At 46.0% G+C, this 18,626-nt stretch overlaps 1 protein-coding gene across 6 annotated transcripts in view; it reads right to left on the bottom strand.

Moving 5' to 3' along the window:
* nectin1b (nectin cell adhesion molecule 1b) overlaps positions 1-18,626 on the bottom strand; it is a 121,257-nt gene that overhangs the window by 67,730 nt on the left and 34,901 nt on the right. For all 6 annotated transcript variants that reach the window (XM_078792617.1, XM_078792616.1, XM_078792615.1 and 3 more), the window contains exons 2-5: positions 12,020-12,391; positions 10,321-10,620; positions 9,351-9,468; positions 7,410-7,561 (exon numbers count right to left, since the gene is read on the bottom strand). In XM_078792617.1, the coding sequence (XP_078648743.1) occupies positions 7,410-7,561; positions 9,351-9,468; positions 10,321-10,620; positions 12,020-12,391 (942 nt within the window). The remainder of the gene's footprint in view (positions 1-7,409; positions 7,562-9,350; positions 9,469-10,320; positions 10,621-12,019; positions 12,392-18,626) is intronic.

Here is an 18,626-nt window from a genome sequence, read left to right as displayed (position 1 = left end):
CTTCTCCAAATACACAACTTCACCCGTCCGCCATCTTGTGCTGTGGCTGTGTTGGCATACTTGAATGACGATGACATTATTTTTAGGATCTGTCAATGCATCCCAAGCATTCAGTAGTTTTTGCTCTACACAAACTTCTCACTCCTGTCAAAACTTGGCCGTTGTTTGTACTGCCACACGTCTCAACAGATTCAAACACGTGCAGGACATTCACGATATCCCTGCTATATGGCGCTACCATGCTGAGTGAACACTTTAGCATTGCCAACATGCTAACACTAGCATACTAGCGTTTTTTAATTATTAACTTAGCGCTACCATGCTAGGAGTGGCGTGCTAAAATTGTAGCATTTTTAGTTATTTTCATTCGTATTAACACCAACACACTCAGCGCTATCATGCTAGGTTTTGCATGCTAATGTCAACATTGCTAGCGTCATAACATTAGCACAGCAGACACTACCATGCTATTATCGTAGCGCCATTGCGAAGCACTCTTTTGACACCTTTCCTGTTCATTTCTGTTTTTTACTTCGTTCACATGCTATGTCTTGACACCTTTCCATCATCTACTTTTTGTTTTATTATTATTATAATTTTTACACACTAGAAAAATAACATTACGTTTGGATTTCTTGGCGATAAACGCATGTGATGTGTTTCATGAGAGATAGTATCATACTGGCGGCTTATCTATTTTGTTGTAAGATATTGAATAATACTGTGATAAACATGAAAGTATTTTTAATCCAATAATTGATTCAATCACAGTAAGATGTTGCATGCATGGCAAAAGACCATGATGTGAGATCGCCAACTTACTGGCCTGGCTTACACACTGCCGTGTTTCCTGTGGTTTTTGGAGGTGTGTGTGAATGGGGATGCATTTTTTGGTGTTGTCCAAACGTATCATGAGTGGAGCTCAGGCTAGCTAGCTGAAGTAAATAGAGCATGCTAACATGCTCAATGTCTGCGGCGTCTCACACTAAAGCCTCATTTGGATAATGAGGTGTCATCCTGGCAGGAGCGGCACCTCCCGCAGAGAAGAAGCGTTGCGTCGCCATCAGCCCGCGGGCGCCCCCACGGAACCCGTTTGCGCCATCAGACGAGGTTTTAAAGAGCTTCTCAGAGCTTCCCGTGTAACGGTAAAGAAGACGTGTGGCCTTCGGAAGCTTGAATAATGCGAGGCACGGCGCCAGTTGGCAAGCACGCGGCGTGGCATACGTGGGCTGAGACAGACGCAGATTGAGACAGGCGGAGAAGAACAAATTTCACACTGCTCGGGGAGACCTGGGCAAATGGAAGGACTTCCGTGTTGATGCACACCGTGACGCCCACTCCTGGACGCTTTCATTCCCAGACAAGTGGCGAGGGCGGCTGATAAAAATGAGCATTGCCATGTCGTCATATGACACCTTCCCTGGTGTTTGTGAGCGTGAACACGGGGGGTGGGGGGTTGGGTGTAACATGCTAACTGTCAGTCGGGCTTGAGTTTGCCCTTCTCCTCCTGTGGTCACACCGATCATGTACAGTAAAGTCTCGTTATATCGATATTCTCGGGAGTCGGAAAAAATATCGATATAACCGGACTATCCATATATCCGATCCTGCGCCGAACTGCATTAAAAGTGGGCAATAATGCACTCGACATTGTTCTATAGTATAGAACAATGTCGAGTAGCTTAAATCAATCTTTGCTTAAGGATTTCAATACCAAAAAAGAACACGGCGAACGGCTGCTTCCAGTCAACTTTATTTTTCACACTTCCACCACCAGAGCACAGCACACACACCGATTCCCGCACTTCCTGGTTCACAGGGCATGCTCAACCCGCCCCACATAGCTGGCCAAACTGGAAGCAGCCGTTCACCGTGTTCTTTTTTGGTATTGAAATCCTTAAGCAAAGATTGATTTAAGCTGCTTTTGTATCGATATAAGCAGACCAAATTGGCTGGCGGGAGATGAAAAGGGCATCGTAGTAACCGGATTATCATAATAACTGGGTATCGTACTAACGGAACTAATTATATCATAAAAGACTAGAAATTTGCCGGGAAATGAAAATAGTATCGTAATAAGTAGTAATTCGTTATAACCGATATCGATATAACGAGACTTTACTGTACTTGCTATCATTTGAATGAAGATACGTTACCAACATGCATGTGGTGTACTGGGGGAGGTGTATTTTATTTAGGAATGGTGTAGATATCCTTAATAACCTTTGAGGAGTAGGGATGGTGCCTTCCACATTTGAACCGATACTGTGCCGATACTCGGTACCTGGGAATTGACAGTATTCCAGTTTTAAGTACTTTTTAAATTCAGTTGTTTTCAATTGAAGATATTTATGCATGGATATATAAACTTGACAAAATATGAAAACAGCAGCATGTATTGTAATATTGCAGTTGTTTCTTCAACATGAAAAAGACAGTAAAAGACCAGCTTACTTCCTTCCTGCAGCTGTCAGACGCCATCAAATAAAAATCAATAACCGTGCAATAAACCGTGCAATAACCAATAAACCTGTGATCCCTCTGGCTTCTTCTGTGTATTGATTAGTGTTAAGAGCGCCATCGCCAAACTCCATGCAGACTGGCATTTAGGTACATTTTCATTCATATTCATTCACACTGTCGTGTGCGTGAAACGGTAACATGCAGTGGCTCACATCTTCCAATGAGAAGAGGGGGTGTGGTCACGACTCACGCTGGTGAAACACGGTAGACTTGAGGTGTGACAAGGTTTCTACTGACACTCACTAACAAGTGGCGGATGAACATTTCCAGACGGTTAGTCTACGAGATCAACCTGAACTGATCTGATATCCTCAGATTGAGTTTCAAAGATCAATAAGCCACATCAACATCGCCACGATTCTCAACACAAAATTACCCCAAGCAGACAAGTAGAGTGTGGTGATGACGTGGTCGGAAGGCTAACAGAGACGATGTTCATCAGAAAATGAAGATGCCGCCTTGCACAGACAGAGCACCATTGTTCACAAGGTGATTAGCATCATGAAAGGCCGGTTTCCTTCTCTGAAATGGCATCAAGCTGTGTGGCGGCGGTGGACTGCTTCAAAGCAAGAAGGCTTGAAACGCTGAGGAAAACGTTTCCAACAAATGTATGCTAGCTTTGGTCACAGACATAAACTGTCAAATTAGGTATAAACTTTTATATAATAACGTTTTTTTTTTTCATATTTACATAAGGTATGTGTTATAACACGCATGCTAAAACATTCGGTTGAAGCACCAAAGATCGTCAGTCTGAGGCGGAGTGTAGAATGCAGAATTGATGAAAAACGAATTGATGAAACATGTTTATGAAAATGGTCTTCATTGTTTGTGAAGACGCTCACTTATCTTTCATCTTTACAAAAGCTTTACACATTTTGTACCACTTCCACATGTGCCGGGAGTACTCTTTTTCACTTTATGATGTAGGACATGCCATGGCTGCCTACATGCAGTGTGAAGTAATACTGTAATACCAGAGTGCTACATATCCATCCATGCTTGAATGGATGAATATGAGTAAGGGGGGTGGTGTTCGAGCGTCAATCACGTCAATGCTCTGATACAGTATTTCCATTCAGTAGGCTTGTTTTACACACTAAAATGCCGTTGATAGAAATTGTTAGATTTATCTAGAAATGGTCGTCATGGTTTACACCAACTTTGGCTTCTTGCTAGTGTCCTTGATGGTCGCCAATGTGTGCGTTACAAAATGTGCACATCAGAATACAACGCAGCTTACTGGCCAGTGGCGATACCCCCCCCGTAGGAGAATCAGCTTCTTCGCTTTCCTCCAATGCATCGAGACGCCCCCGGCCCACGTCACTAGCCAAGGTGGACGCCGTCCCCAAACTAATTGAAACAAGGCGCTATCTTCCACGCTGACACTCCAACAAATGGCTGGCTGCAAAGTGATTAAAATTTGCCTGTCTAAAGTGCTCCATCAGTGCCGCTTCCCCGTGCGAGAAAACACATTTGCTCCCGCGTGAACAGCTTGTCTCGGACATTTTATCTCCCCCAAAACTGGAAGCGGGAATGTTTCCTTGGCAGGTGCATATTGCTGTGTCAGTCGGCCGCCGCCACGCTCATGCATTATGCACGTCGCATGGCTGCCATCTTGATAGGCGCCAGACTTGAGCTTTTTTTTACTCTTTTCTACTATTTTGCTATTTTTCTCAGCTGGAGCGGGCTGGAAAATGCCGGCCATAAATGACTTATTGAGCGGACACTCAATGATTACATTTCTGCCCTTTAAAGCAACACAATGCCAATGTTATTTAAAAATCAAACATCGCTGGTAAACAAAGTCGGAACAATTAAAGATTGAACTTAAAGGAAAAACTTTGTCCACAATCCTTTTGGGAGACACACATGCTAATATACTGTATATTCAAATATCCATCCATGCATTTTCTATGTCGTTTATACTCGTGGGGGGTATGCTGGAGCCTATAATATAGAAATATCAAGATAAAAAAGCTGCTAAAAATGCACATCATGGGACACACCTATTCCACCTAGAAAGCCTTCTGAAAAAACCTCCATGTCCATCATGGGAGCTGCATGAAGCACATTGTTATTAATATTCTTATAAACATTGTTTCGCCCTTCGTGGCGTAGTGACACGTGGCCACACCACAGCAGCTAGCTACTAGCCGGCTAGCGACTAGCTTCAGCGCACACTTTATCCCGATGCCCCAAGCCACGAGCCAATGATAACACTACATATTTTTGCTTTGGAGGCGCGGTGTAGCGTTTCCTTCTATGTTGCTATGGGACACAATGCACCCAGGAAGTATGTTATACTAAATACTACAAGTGTTACTACCTGCTTACAGCATGGATAGAAAACCTTGCTGGAGCTTTTTTTTAGAAGGCTTTATATTCGAAATATCCCATCAGGTGCATTATTAGCTTCCTCATGCTAACTGTTTTTCTCTCTTTACAAGGCACACGTGTGTTTATGTCTCACGTAAGGATTGTAGATGAAGGGCAACATTTCCTTTAAAAACAGGAAGCCAGCTAATGCTAAGTGTAAAGTGTTAGCAACATGAAACCACTTTAGGCCTGCAACTGCATATTCCCAGTATCTGCCAACCATTCAGGAAAAAGTACTAAACTGATCGTAGATTGTACTCTACTGTATTAAAGACCACTATCACGATCGTCATCAGAGTATTGCTAGCTGTTACATCCGATATATTCTTTTAGTCATTCAATAGTTATTGTTAGCGACTTCACATTCTTGGCTAAGCTTGGCTGTAGCTACCTGTCGCTAACTGTATAATCTGCAAGCCAAGTTAGCACGGTGTTAGCGTCATACACGTAGCCAAACCCGAGACAGAGAGTACAAGTATGTTGGGGCCTTTTTGAGAGTCAACAGGAAATGTCATCATGTGTTAGCATGATAGCGTGATAGCGCACCGAGGGCAAGCCCAGACTCGCAGTGTACACGGTTACAGTTTCGGCTGGAAAGACGGCACATTGTGGCCACGTGTGAGTAAGAGGTGGCTATGAGGGTAGGTGGAGGGGGAGCGGCGGTGGCGGCCATGTTCTGACAGGTCCGCATTCCTCGCCACATCAGACAGCGAGTAGCCATGTCGCAACACGAGCCGTGCGTTAGCTTAGTTTGACTGCCTGGATTGGCCTTGAATGGCAAGTCAAGACCATTTGTAGGCAGACGCAGCAAGTGACCAGCTAAATAGGGGAAAGGTAGAAATGGTTTATGTAAACAAACAGGTGAATGTGCTTCGACAAAGTCCACGCACTGTTGACTCAATGAAACCACAACAAAGAACAAAGCCTGCCTTTCTTGGTGAAAGCATACATTGTGTGCTAACAAGCCTCAGCAGCCGCTACTTCCTGTTTGGTGACTAACGGCTGCCTCTCACACCTGAATTATCACACAATGCGGGGCGGTGACATCATCACCCCCATACGCCCCCGCTGGGAAAGAATAGCAACACAAAGACGCAGCTGGTGGACATTCAACATGAGTCAGCACGCCTCCCAGGAAGTCCACGCTCGGATGCCAGACCAGGAAGTAGCTTACTGCCCGCCCACCGCCAGGGGGCCGTGTCGCTTCCATCAATGCATTATTTGATGCGTTATTCCACACATCACCGGTAATAAAGCTACCTTCTAGCAGCTCACTTCAAGCTAGCATTTTGGCCCTCCAAATGCATAAAAAAACATACGTTTTCATACAAACTTAGATGAACACAGTCTGTAACGTTAGCAACAATAATTTAATTCACTACAAAGCCGCTTAGCGCTGGGCTAGCTTTTAGCCACTGCGTATTCTTTCAATTGTCAGTGATATAAGTCACCATAACGCCTGGTTTCCCAAAGTGGGGTGCACCAACTGCCATAGGAGTACGTGAATGCAAATTAAAAACATTCAACGAAAAAATATTAATACGAAAAAATATGTACATTTGGTGATTATTTTGTAAATGTTTTATTTTGAAGATTGAATTCATATAGCTGTTCCAATCCATCCCCACATGGCACAACAGTGAAAGCCTGCCGTCAAAAATTAGGCTTTATTGTTGATTGCATGTATTTTTGTAATTGTATTATTTCAAAGAATGGTGCATTCATGTGCATCACATAACTCTTCCCATACTCCAACAAGTTTACGCTGAATTCACCGACACTTGGAAATCACAGGAAACATGCACAAAAAGAACCACTTGTTGCTGACAAGAGTAAGAAAATGTTCCAAGATGTTCTCCTTCTAACATACATCAGTGTTAAACAAATAGACTTTCACTCAGATGCTGCTTTATCCCGATTCTTGGACTTTGCCCTTTGATTTGCTACGGGATGAATATGTCGACTTAAACCATCGCCATGCCACTGTCAATGGAGAAAAGAAGTGAAGCTCAGATTGAAGCCCTTCGAACGGAAGGATGACTGGAATAAAAGATATGGAGGATGAATACTTGTCTATCAGTTCTCATCTTAAACTTTATCCAAATGTCACCTTGCAAAATATAAACTTTTGAATTGCGATAAAAGTCAACACTTCACTTTCAAGCTAATTACGATAAAAATGTTTGTGTTGAAGTGTGCAGGAGTAGGGGCCACTGTAAAAAGTTTGGGAACCACCAACAGACCTCAACAAGCAGGGATTTGCATCCAAATTGCAGCGACGCTAACAGCTACCCACATTGCTAGCCACTAGCACTGGCTTACAGTTAGCAACGTCCCTTAATCTGCACTAACCACAACTCACTCAATATAAAGCTAGCCACAATGTCTCAGAAAGCGCTAGCAGTCGTTAGTAATTGCTGAAGAGCAGAAGAGGGCTCTTCAGCGCAAAAGCAAGCCATGCCAGAAAGCGGTAGCCGACGGCGCCACGGTTTACGGCCTTGGCCTACCTGTGATGTTGACATCCACGATGCCAGTGCGCGTCCCGATGCCGTTGGTGGCGTCGCACACGTACGTTCCGGCCAGGTCGTATGTCACGGCGCCCTTGAAGAACAGGCTGTTGTTCCTGATCTCCACATTGCTTGGCAGTGAGCCGTTCAATCTGCCAAAAAGCAGAAAGAGTTGGAGTTAGAAGGCACAAAATGAGGGACAATATGAAGTACAGCAGCAACAAGCACGTTATCTCCTGCATCATCCATCATGGTCGAACTCCAGCAGGTCCTAACAGGTCAACTGCAGCCTCAGGGAGCACCTCTGGAATACTAAACAAGCTGCTGTAGGCCAGACAGGGCTTACTTCCTGTCCACGTTTGTCTGATCCATTGATAAACCGTCGAAGATAGTGGGGTGGTTCGGCTCCTCAGGCGTTTGCCTTCGTTAGTCCACTTTGAGGTCACGCTTGGGAAGACCTCTATTCTATTCTATGATGGCGATCTTTTACAAAGGACGCCTTGGGGGGCGTTATGGCATCAAATTTCAACCACAAATCACCATTTCCTGTGTCAGCCAAGCATCTGAACAAGGCATTAAACAGAAGAAAACTTTCTCAAAATGGCATTGAGTACGTCTAGCATAATCACTCAGTGAGTTTAACAATACCAGCTAGCAACCCTAAGTGCTTCATTCAAGCTAAATCGTAGCTTGGTGACCACGAACTACAAGTGCAAATAGAAGCATTGACTAACCTTTCCATGTCACAATTGCTGTTAGCAAATACATACGTTATTGTTACCATCCAGGAGCCATTTGGATGGAAAAACAATGCCAACTCGCTCTTTAGACGCAGCAGTTTATAAAACAAGGCAAGACTTCCATCACCATGAAGCTCGCTGTTAGCAACTGCATATTGTTGACGTCAGCTAATCATTCGGACACAATAACACTACTAGCTAGATTTGGACATTGTTTAGAATGTCAACCAATGCAAAAACACAATCTTTGCAACCTCCAAGTCATGGAGGTCATTAATCACCATAAAGCTAGCTCGCTAGGTAGCAACTGTCTATTCTTGGTCACCCTTGGTCCTTCTCAGCATGTTAGCATTTGCATACAGTTAGCAGTGTCACTTCAGTACCAAGTGACCACTTCCTAGTCTTAGTTTCCTGCTGCACATACATGTTTCACCATGAATGGATTGTTTCCTGTGGGAATGGATGTTGATTTTCGCATGGAAGCTTGCACCTCCGCTGTGTGTGTGAGTGATGCAATCGGGCCAGCCTGTTCCGGATGGTTCTGTCCCAGCCTTGCTCTGACCTCCACAGCGGAGGGAGCACAGGGGAACCTTCACAACACATTTAGAGTGTTGTTTTCAGCCAGTGACGGCCGTCCCGTCCTATCCATCAGTGCTGCGTCCTCGTCCTTCTACATCACGTCTCCTGGTCCTCACGTCTCCCCGCATCTTCCTCTTTGCTGAAGATGTCAAAAGAGCACGTGCACTGCGGTCATGTGACTGCTGGCTCATCAGCATATTCATCTCCATGCAACACAACATGAGAAAAAACACCCAGGGTCCAGGTGCTCCACAGGAGCAGGTATCTACTGATACCTATAGCTCAGGCTCAGTAGTACTTAGTGGCCAGAAGCAGAGGGCAAAGGCCAAAGAAAAGTAGTGTTTGGTTTGGTTGTTGGTCATGACTGGGCGAAGTTCTTCATTTGTGTTTCTTATCTTGGTCACCAACAAACAAACAGAGACATCTTTCTGAAGAGGACAATGGAGGCGTTGTCCTTCTTGTGTTGAAGTGATTTCAAGATTAGTCTGCACCGAGACCACACCAAAAAAAAAACCAAACCACTCCTCTAATCCACACTGAATTAGATTTTCCCATCAAACAAACCTGATAAAGCAAGTAATAAACAGCAGACACAATGAAGGAGGTGTCGTTTGGCACTCACAGCTTCCACTGGTAGATGGTGACAGGGGGGTTGGCGTCGGCCCTGCAGGTCAGCTGGACGTTCTGACGGTTCAGGTACCAGTTGCCATCAAAGCCTTCGATTTTCACCTCAGGCTCGTCTGCAGAAGAAGCACACGTGGGGATGGTTTGGGAGGGGGAGGGGGAGGGGGGGGTTGTTGTTTGTCAAAGTGGCGATGCACAATTTGCAGCAGAGAAACTTTTGGGAGAACTGCAGGAGGAATGGCAGGAATTTGCCTCGGTCCTCCAGAGTTGATAGATGAGTGAAAAGCAGACATGTTGTGCTCTGCTTGACACGCGCAAGACTCCACTCGTCCACAATTCAACAACACGTATACTTAGAAATTGTCCCCTAGGCTTGAGTCATAAGCTCATCCAGAGTAAAATAGAAATGGAGCTATATAGGCGATATAGGAGATAACTCAAGAGAGGAGAGCCATTTTGGTTTGAAACACATCTATTTTTTTCATCTTTAGTCAGATATTGTAATATAATACATATATATAATAACATATCCAGTGCTGCAATATACACTACCCCACTACAAAGGGAATGTTTATTTATCAGACGGGACGAGGGTGCATACTAAGCAGCTCATGGGCTGCTTTTCTTTTCCTGGTTTACAGTAAACGGAAGCCGGTGAGTCACATGACAACACCGTCAACCTAACGAATGCAATCATTGGACTACTCTTATTTATTCAGCGACGCTTCCACCAAAGACTGACATGACTTGCTCTTTACCGCACCACCTTTTGCACTCAAATACCGCTAACAAATACTGTTTCCTGACAGCGTTGTGTTCTACATGCTACCTTATTAGCTATGCTTTTCTCCACTAAAGTATTTATAGATGTTTATTGGCAATGTTTACAAAAAGGCTAGCATAGCATTTATCCTTCCCAACAGTTGTGATTGGTGGAAAAACATAAAAACAAAAGAAAAGATTCTTACACTGCACATTGAGCACCACGCTGTCGGCGAACCTCTCGTTGCGATACGTCACGATGCACGTCAGCTTCTGCTTGTGCGTCTCCCGGCCCGGTACAATGACGTAGTTGCTCCGCACCGTCACCGTGCCGTTCTGGTTGCGGGTTTCCTGGAAGGTGGCCTCCCCCTTCAGCCTGGTGTCCCACTTGATGACGCTGGGGGGCTTCCCGTTGGCCGACACGCAGGTGGCCACTGTCATCTTGCGACGCTGGGCCCTGGCCACGATGGTGGGTGTTGTCAAGGTCATGCGAGTCATGGGGCGAGCTGCGCGGAGAGCAGGTAAGGGTTGGGAAAAGTGTGATTAAAGCTCATTAAACACAAGCTCAGTGTGATGAAAGGCGCGTCTCACCCCCGGGGGGGCTGCGGAGTTCTAATCAGGCCGAGTTGCTCCGCCTCCCCTCAAAGCTAAAAGCAAAGCTCTCACAGATGGAGCCCCCACTCGGCCCAAATGCACACTCATCTCATTTGAATCCTTTGGGAGTTTCCAATTAGCGATCCACTCTTAGGACATGAAAAGGCAGGCGTGATGTTGCTAAATGCTTCTTCAAGCTCATCCAGACCCAAAACACAGCGCTGAGGCTCAGGGACACAAAGTGCGCCCTGGCAACGGGGGCCACTTCAGGGTGGACTCCAACTTGAAAAACTCAAAATAATCCAAAAGCCCAACCCACAGCGCACCCACTCAGCCACGGCTCCTCTAGCCGTCGTACAAAGGAAATAATCAGGATGACTGCAAATAATCCAGTAAACATGAGAAGCGATGGTACAAGCTAAGGCAGGGAGGGGAATCACACCGACGTCCATCGTGTGTGAGTGGTGATGCTTTGGATTATTTCCAGCCTGTCTTTGCCACCCCCAATCATCATTTAAAGCCTTGAAAGATGGCCTCCAAGATCAGACGATCCACCCTCAAGTGGATCATTGATCCCAGCCTCGCCTGCCAATTTTATTGACCGCTCTGTGGCGCCTTCCTGCTTTTTTAAGCAGAAAAAAAAGAGAATAAAACAAACGTGCTTGTGAGCCTCCAGCATTGAAAAGGACAAGTCACCACCCCAATCATCACGCCTGACGTCCGCACTCGACCTGCAGTCGCCAGTCGGCAATGGAGGTCATGGCAACACAAACTCTGACTCTTCAGACGCTCTGACGCTGGAGAATGGAGGCTAAAGGCGAGATGCTGGAGGAACCCCTCCAGCTCCTTCGCCACACAGCTTTTGGCAGCGTGGGTTTTGGCCTTTCTTTGAACTGTTTGAAAAAGAGGAAGATGTACCCTTTGACTTGCGTGTTATCTGATGCGGAAAATAAAACATTGATGACTAATTTGACAGACAAAACCTTAGACCTGGACGGTCACTGCTTCAAAGGAATCTTCTCTCTTTTTGCGCTCAGCAGTGTTCAGCGCTAGACACACAAAATGTTGCTTTTGCTGTCTGAAGCAAGCAAACACTCTCATGCTAGCGTGGGTTGTGCTAAGGGGGGGCTTTAAATATGAATGACCCCCCATAACCCTTTCTGTGAGTGCATAGTTAGATAGAGAGCAACCCTCTAGGTGCCTATCCCTGCAACTCCTCAGGTTAGGGTTTAGGATTAAGGTTCAAGATTAGGGGTCTGGTTTAGGATTAGGGCTAGGGGTTCGATTAAAAGGACATTGTGTCATTCTTACCAAAGACAGTGAGGTTGACCATGTTCTCGCGGTTCCCGGCAGGGAACGTGGTGTACTCGCAGATGTACGCTGCCTCATCGTGCAGCTGCAGGTTGGAGAAGACGATGGTGGTGTCCTCCAGCGAGGGCGTGCGGTGACGGACCGCCGCCTGCTTGAAGCTGACCCGCTCCTTGAAGGGCGACAGGACGGACACGCCCAGGGCCGGGTTGGCGATGGCCACGTTCTGCTTGGTTCCGTTGAGGAGCTTCTGCCAGGTGACTTGGGAGATCTTCACCGGTGGGTTGCTGTTGATGAAGATGCAGCGCAGCTCCACCTGGGAGCCCACGAAGCCCGACTTACTCGAGTCCATCTGGACCATCTGAGCGCTGACGTCTATAAGAGACAGAGGAGAATAAAATGAGAACTTCAGTGACAACATGGAAAGACAGCATTTTCGGGAAGAATACACGTTTATAATTGGGTTAGCAACTGCAGCTGTACATGAAGTCATGTTAGATGTCAGCAAGAAAGGATCCACAGTGGATTACCTTTCACACTTCACTACTTCAGTGACTGTCTGCAGCCTCCACTGCCAGCATGGTAGCACAATGCTAACTCTAAAAGCTAACCCTAAACGCTAACCCCAAACGCTAACCACATATCAGTTTCTCCAAAAATGGGTTGCCCCCATGTATTCAAGTAGTGCATTAAATACATAAGAACGACAAACAAGTAATTGAGTACTTTATTTAGTACATCCAAGTACTAGAGCACAGCATGCAAGAACTTGAGTACTGCAAGTATTTGAATATGGCATCCAAGTACAACACTACTTCAATGACTGTCTGCAGCCTCCACTGCCAGCATGGTAGCACAATGCTAACTCTAAAAGCTAACCCTAAACGCTAACCCCAAACGCTAACCACATATCAGTCTCTCCCCTAATGGGTTGCCCCATGTACTCAAGTACTGCATTAAGTACATGAGAATGACAAACAAGTAATTGAGTACTTTATTTAGTACATCCAAGTACTAGAGCACAGCATGCAAGAACTTGAGTACTGCAAGTATTTGAATATGGCATCCAAGTACAACAGTATGGTATAAAAGTACACGAGTACTGCCTCAAAGTAAATAAAAAAAGCTTAAAAGTACTCAAGTACTGCATCCAAGTACGCATGTACTGCATACAAGTATTTGAGTATGGCATCCAAGTACAACAGTATGACATAAAAGTACATGGGTATGGCATTTAAGTACTTGAGTACTGCCTCCGAGTAAAAAGTCTTAAACGTACTCCAGTACTGCAACCAAGTATATGAGCACGGCATACAAGTACTGCATCCAAGTACACATGTATGGCATCAAGTACAACAGTATGGCATAAAAGTACACAGGTACGGCACTTAAGTACTTGAGTACTGCCTCCAAGTAAAAAATCTTAAACATACTACAGTACTGCAACCAAGTATATGAGCATGGCATACAAGTACTGCATCCAAGTACACATGTATGGCATCAAGTACAACAGTATGGCATAAAAGTACACAGGTACGGCACTTAAGTACTTGAGTACTGCCTCCAAGTAAATAAAAATGTCTTAGACGTACTCCAGTGCTGCAACCAAGTACATGAGCACGGCAAACAAGTAATCAAGTACTGCATTACAAGTACAGCAGTACAGCATGTTGGTCTGTCCGGTATCCTGGCCCCTGGCCCCCGAACCCTGACCCCGTCCCTGGTGTCCAGGCAGCCAGGGTGCAGGCCGGACCCGCCAGAAAGTAAAGAAGTCATGAAGTGATGGAAGCGGTAAAGGTGAGACAGGAAGTTGGTGAAAGGAGCTTTGGTTGACATCAGACGGGCCCTGATGCTTCCTCTGGGACGCATTCATGACGGCGCCCCCGCCTGCCTGATGCGTCACACTCGCATGGGCGGTAAATCAGCAGGAGTGCATCGTGTCCGGCGTTTTATTTGCTATTTTTCACATCAGCGGTTGCGGCGGCGTGGAGAAGGATCATTTCTTTGCATTGTTACAGCTTTCGCTCAAGCATGGCCGCCGCCGCCGCCTTCACGCCGGAGTAACTAAGTGACAACCTTTTCGAGTTAGCGAGCGCGCATCATCTTTCATTTCCCTGCGACTGCGACTGCGGAGCTGTGGTCTCGTGGCGCTAGAAGATGATAGATTGATTCGCTAATGCGCCCTGACAGCAACCTTGTCATGTGTACCTGGAGGAACACCTGTGTCCTTGCGCACCTTCAGGCCCGGCTTTGTCGCGCTTGCGTTTGCGTTTGGTGCGACTCGGCTGTGATGTTTTCTCAAATGGCAAACCCAATTTGCCGGCTGGGGGGGCTTTGAAAAACAATACTGAAATGCTGCAGCCCCTTTCTGCTTTCAAGCTTTAACACATGGAAACCAAAAGGCACTAACGCTGGGGGGTCGGGGGCGCCCACGGGACTGCGCTCCCGACTGGCGCATCGCCATTGGGAGGCCAGCTGAACTGGCAGACATTGTGAGAGGAGATCTGGGAGGGGGAGGAGATTTAAGACTCGAGTTGTTACTACATCACCCATCATCTGCAGAAAGCTGACAATTCCAAGACAAACCGCTAGGGGCGCTGTTTTACAATAACTCAGTGAGCTGCCATAACTGTGTACACACACAGGAAATAACGTACAAAACAAAACCACCAATCACAGCACTGGCGTACATCAGTTTACGCCAAACATTTAAAGGGGGAGGAGCCAGTCGTTGTGGCGTACATGATGATGAAACAACCTTTAGCAACCTTAAGGGTGCAGGGGTCCAACTCAAGGCCTGGGGGCCTTTAATGTGGCCTGCAAAAGTTTAATAGCAAACATCACAATTATTATAGCATTATTACTTTATTGTAATATCACATTATTACTTTCCCTTTCAAAATACATCCTTTCTGGGGTGTATTTGCTGTCAATGTTGACAATTTTGAAAAGCTCTTACTAAAATATGTCATTTTATATGCAGTATGTGTGTATACACGTATGCATATATACAGAATGTGTGCAAGAATATATACAGTACATAGTGTATATTGAGTATGTATGGGTGTATGCATGTACATCGCTGGTGTTGCGGCTGTGATTTGACCTCAGAAGCGGCTTTACTTGTGAACGGTGCATCTCTAATGAAGAACGGCCCCATAAAAAAGAAGGCAGCTTTTCCAGTCAGTGTGAAAGTGTCCCCTTTTCACATAAAACAACAGCGAAGCAGGCCAGCCCTCTCCATAAAACAAGCGCTCCTTGGCAGCCCGTCTCGCCAACGTCGTTTCAAAAGACAATTATTGGCTCGTTTGCCGCTGCGCTGATCCCAGAAGAAAGTCATTTGTGGCGGAGTTGGGAATAACTCACCGCTGCAGACGCCAGCCAGGCCGCAGACGATGCACGGCCGCGCACGTATTTTACAGGGGCCGCTTCATTCGTGTCGGCTACTTAAAGATGCGGCAGTGAGAGCGACATCAAACGTGTTCTGCTGCATTTAAGCCAGTGATGAACGTTGTTATCGTCAACACTTCCTCCATTCTTCAAGTGGGAGGGATCAAAGGCAGCTTGACCGTCTCAGGATAATACACCTTGAGCAGGCGAGCCGTTCCCACAACTATATATAGTATCATACAGTATAAAGTATAACTCATCATGACGTAGTATTTCTTTAAATGCCTAGATTTAATTTTTCTATGAAACTATTTAAGCTAATCTTGTGAGATTGTTGTTGTAAAAAGAAGATTCAATACCGTGGATGTGAAGAATAAGCAGGCAGGGAACGCGTGATGATCCCGATCACTGAGACGAAACCACTAGCCTAGCGTCACCACAAATGACAATCTCTGTCACGTTTCTGCCAGAACTCTCCGAGGTTTCGCTCCATCAATTAGCGGCAGCAGGAAAACCGTGCAGATGCTGAGCTTTGTAATGATACTAAATTGATATCATAAATGTCCTGATATCAAATCCAGATGGCTGGGAGGTGTTGGGACTTGTGTGTGTACGATGATGCATATCCTTTGGACAGACAAACACCTCATTTGACAGCTTCCCCTTCAAAATTCATCGTTTATGATTTCCCCATTCTCACATTCACACCACCATTTTTTGTCTTCCAACTCCTCCTTCATTTTTCAACCCATTCAAACCCTTCAAGCATCAAATTGTTCAGCTCATTTGGGAATAGTGTGCCACCTATTTAAAAAAATCCCAGATTTTCCAAAATTATACATAACTGCTCCCTTTGAAAATGACTGGGCCATTTCTCTTCTAATTAGATCCAAGGCATTTAGCAACTACTTGCAGGTTTCCTTAACAGCATTCAACCGTTCCAACATCAACAAGGACCCTTCCTGCTCAGTATTGTCCCATCATACCATTGAAACTGCAATGAAATGAATGGAAGTGTAGTCTTTGTGCTGTGATATGAAATACACCACAAATTGTGTGTCTTCAAATTGACCAGACACACACAAGCACCAGTATCGGATCGGTATCGCCGATACCAGCCTGAATTTTACTCAGTATCACATTAGAGAAGAACTCAGCGGTATCACTAATTCTTGGGATTTTTGGTTAAAAATCCACAGATTCCTCAAAGTGTTTTTCACTGGACAGCAACTTTAGTTAGCATTAGTATGAATTCTTTGCTACTTGTGCGGGCCCTTCGGGCAACAAAGAGATTAAAAGCGGGACGATTCCTTGATGCTAAGACGAGCTAGGTCATGTGACGCAGCAAACGAGCAGCAGATGTTTCTCACGCTCCACCGGCTGAAGACGAGGCAGTAAATGTTAATAATTAGCCACAATATTTACCTTCCTTGGGCCACGTCCCGGACTGCCGGACGGCCTTACTTTATTTGGCGGCAGGGGGGCCACGGTGAAATAATGGCGGCGTGCTGCGTTGCCATCAGCGCTAGAGTGGATAGGCGTTACTGTGGCAACCAACGCTTGGGAGAACCCCCTGGGGGGGGGGGGTTAAGATTTAAAGTTCTCATATTGTGGCATCTGTCATCACTTTAGGTACGTGTGTTGGTTAGCCTGGATGCTGGAATTCTGACACTTTAAAAGTGCTTTAAGTGAACGCTAGTGTGTGTGTGGGGGGGGGGCTTTCATGCTCGTGATCTGTGTGACTACGCGTCTATGGGTTTGCCTTTGCCTTTCCCTGCGGTAAGCTAACCATAACAACATTCTTATAAAATACGACAGTAACTAAAACTGCCGATACGGCTTCGTCAATGATGACATGAAAGCAGGCTACATTTTGATTTTACACCAATTCAGACGGGAAGGACTCAAACGGGGTCCATCCACCGGGTCTGACTCCAACACAAGCTGGGGGGCTATTAATAAGCCCACACCAGCTCACCGCCTCTCCCCTGCAGCAACTCAGCAACCCAGCCCCTCTCAAGGAGTTTGGTTCCGGAACCCAAACTGTGGGTCGACATGAGTCCGACTACGTCTAGTCGGAATATCTCAACATCTTGCACAAGTTCAGGTTCCTTCCCCACCAGAGAAGTGATATTTCATGTCCCAAGAACCAGATTTGGCCGTCAAAGACCAGGTCGCCCATGCACCCGCCCTTGACCGCCACCCAACACACAATGAACCGGACCCTTATGCTTGCCCCCGTAGGTGGTGGGTCTACGAGGGGGAGATCCCGTGTGGCTTCTTCGGGCTGGGCCCGGCCGGGCTCCACAGGTGAAGACCCGACCACCAGGCGCTCGCCTGCGAGCCCCTCCCCCGGGCCTGGCTCCAGGGTGAGGTACATCCTGCGTGGAATGAAAAAAGACTCCAGACTACGACGACCATAAAGGTTGCCGACCCGAGGACACAAGCACTATCAACACTAGCGTGATGCTAAAGTGCTAACGTTACATCATGCTAGGTTAGCATGACCTGAAACTTACAGCTCCCAAGTCTGACTGAACAGAAGTCAATTTCAGGATGCATAGCGAAGCCTGCTCTTCATCATGAATGATAAAAAGACGCAGATGGAAAATTGCCCCGTCCCTTCAAGGTGCAAGAAAGAAAAGATGGCGATATGCTGACCACCTTTGCTTAGAAAGCGGTAGTACTATTATTTTACTATGCTTCATTAAGTCCCTGTTTGACCACAGCGAGGACAAATGAAAAGAAAGAAAACGAATGAAACTGCCCCCATCCCTCCCATCCACCCCCGCCCGCAGCTTGAGCAAACATGACCTGCGATGGTTTCGGTGCTACGACACAAAACAAAGAGTGATGATGTTAGCGGTTTTGATGATGTCACCCTTGATACCAGGATGCCAGGATACACCAACACAAGTAGCACAGACAGGAAGTCAGAAACCTCATAAGAAAGAAAAAGCCCAACGGGCATAAGGATCACACGCGGCACTCAGGATCTTCATCTTACATCATAACTACACAAACATTACACACACACACACACACACATGCATTTTCACGCAGTAACACACACAGTAATGGCCTTCCTTTAAGGTGACCTTGAGATATGGAGGTATGAAAACATGGTTTTGGGTCATGTGACCTGCGTTCCTTTCTCCAGCGAAGGCTAAACGTGTGAGCGTGTTGCAGAGCGAGGCTGCATGCCCGGCGGCTTTATTAG

This window comes from Doryrhamphus excisus, linkage group LG8, assembly GCF_037039965.1.
Source record: "Doryrhamphus excisus strain RoL-2023G ecotype Guam linkage group LG8, RoL_Dexc_Guam_v1.1, whole genome shotgun sequence".
In the NCBI taxonomy this organism is placed as follows: domain Eukaryota; kingdom Metazoa; phylum Chordata; class Actinopteri; order Syngnathiformes; family Syngnathidae; genus Doryrhamphus; species Doryrhamphus excisus.
This window is presented reverse-complemented; position numbering and strand designations above follow the sequence as displayed.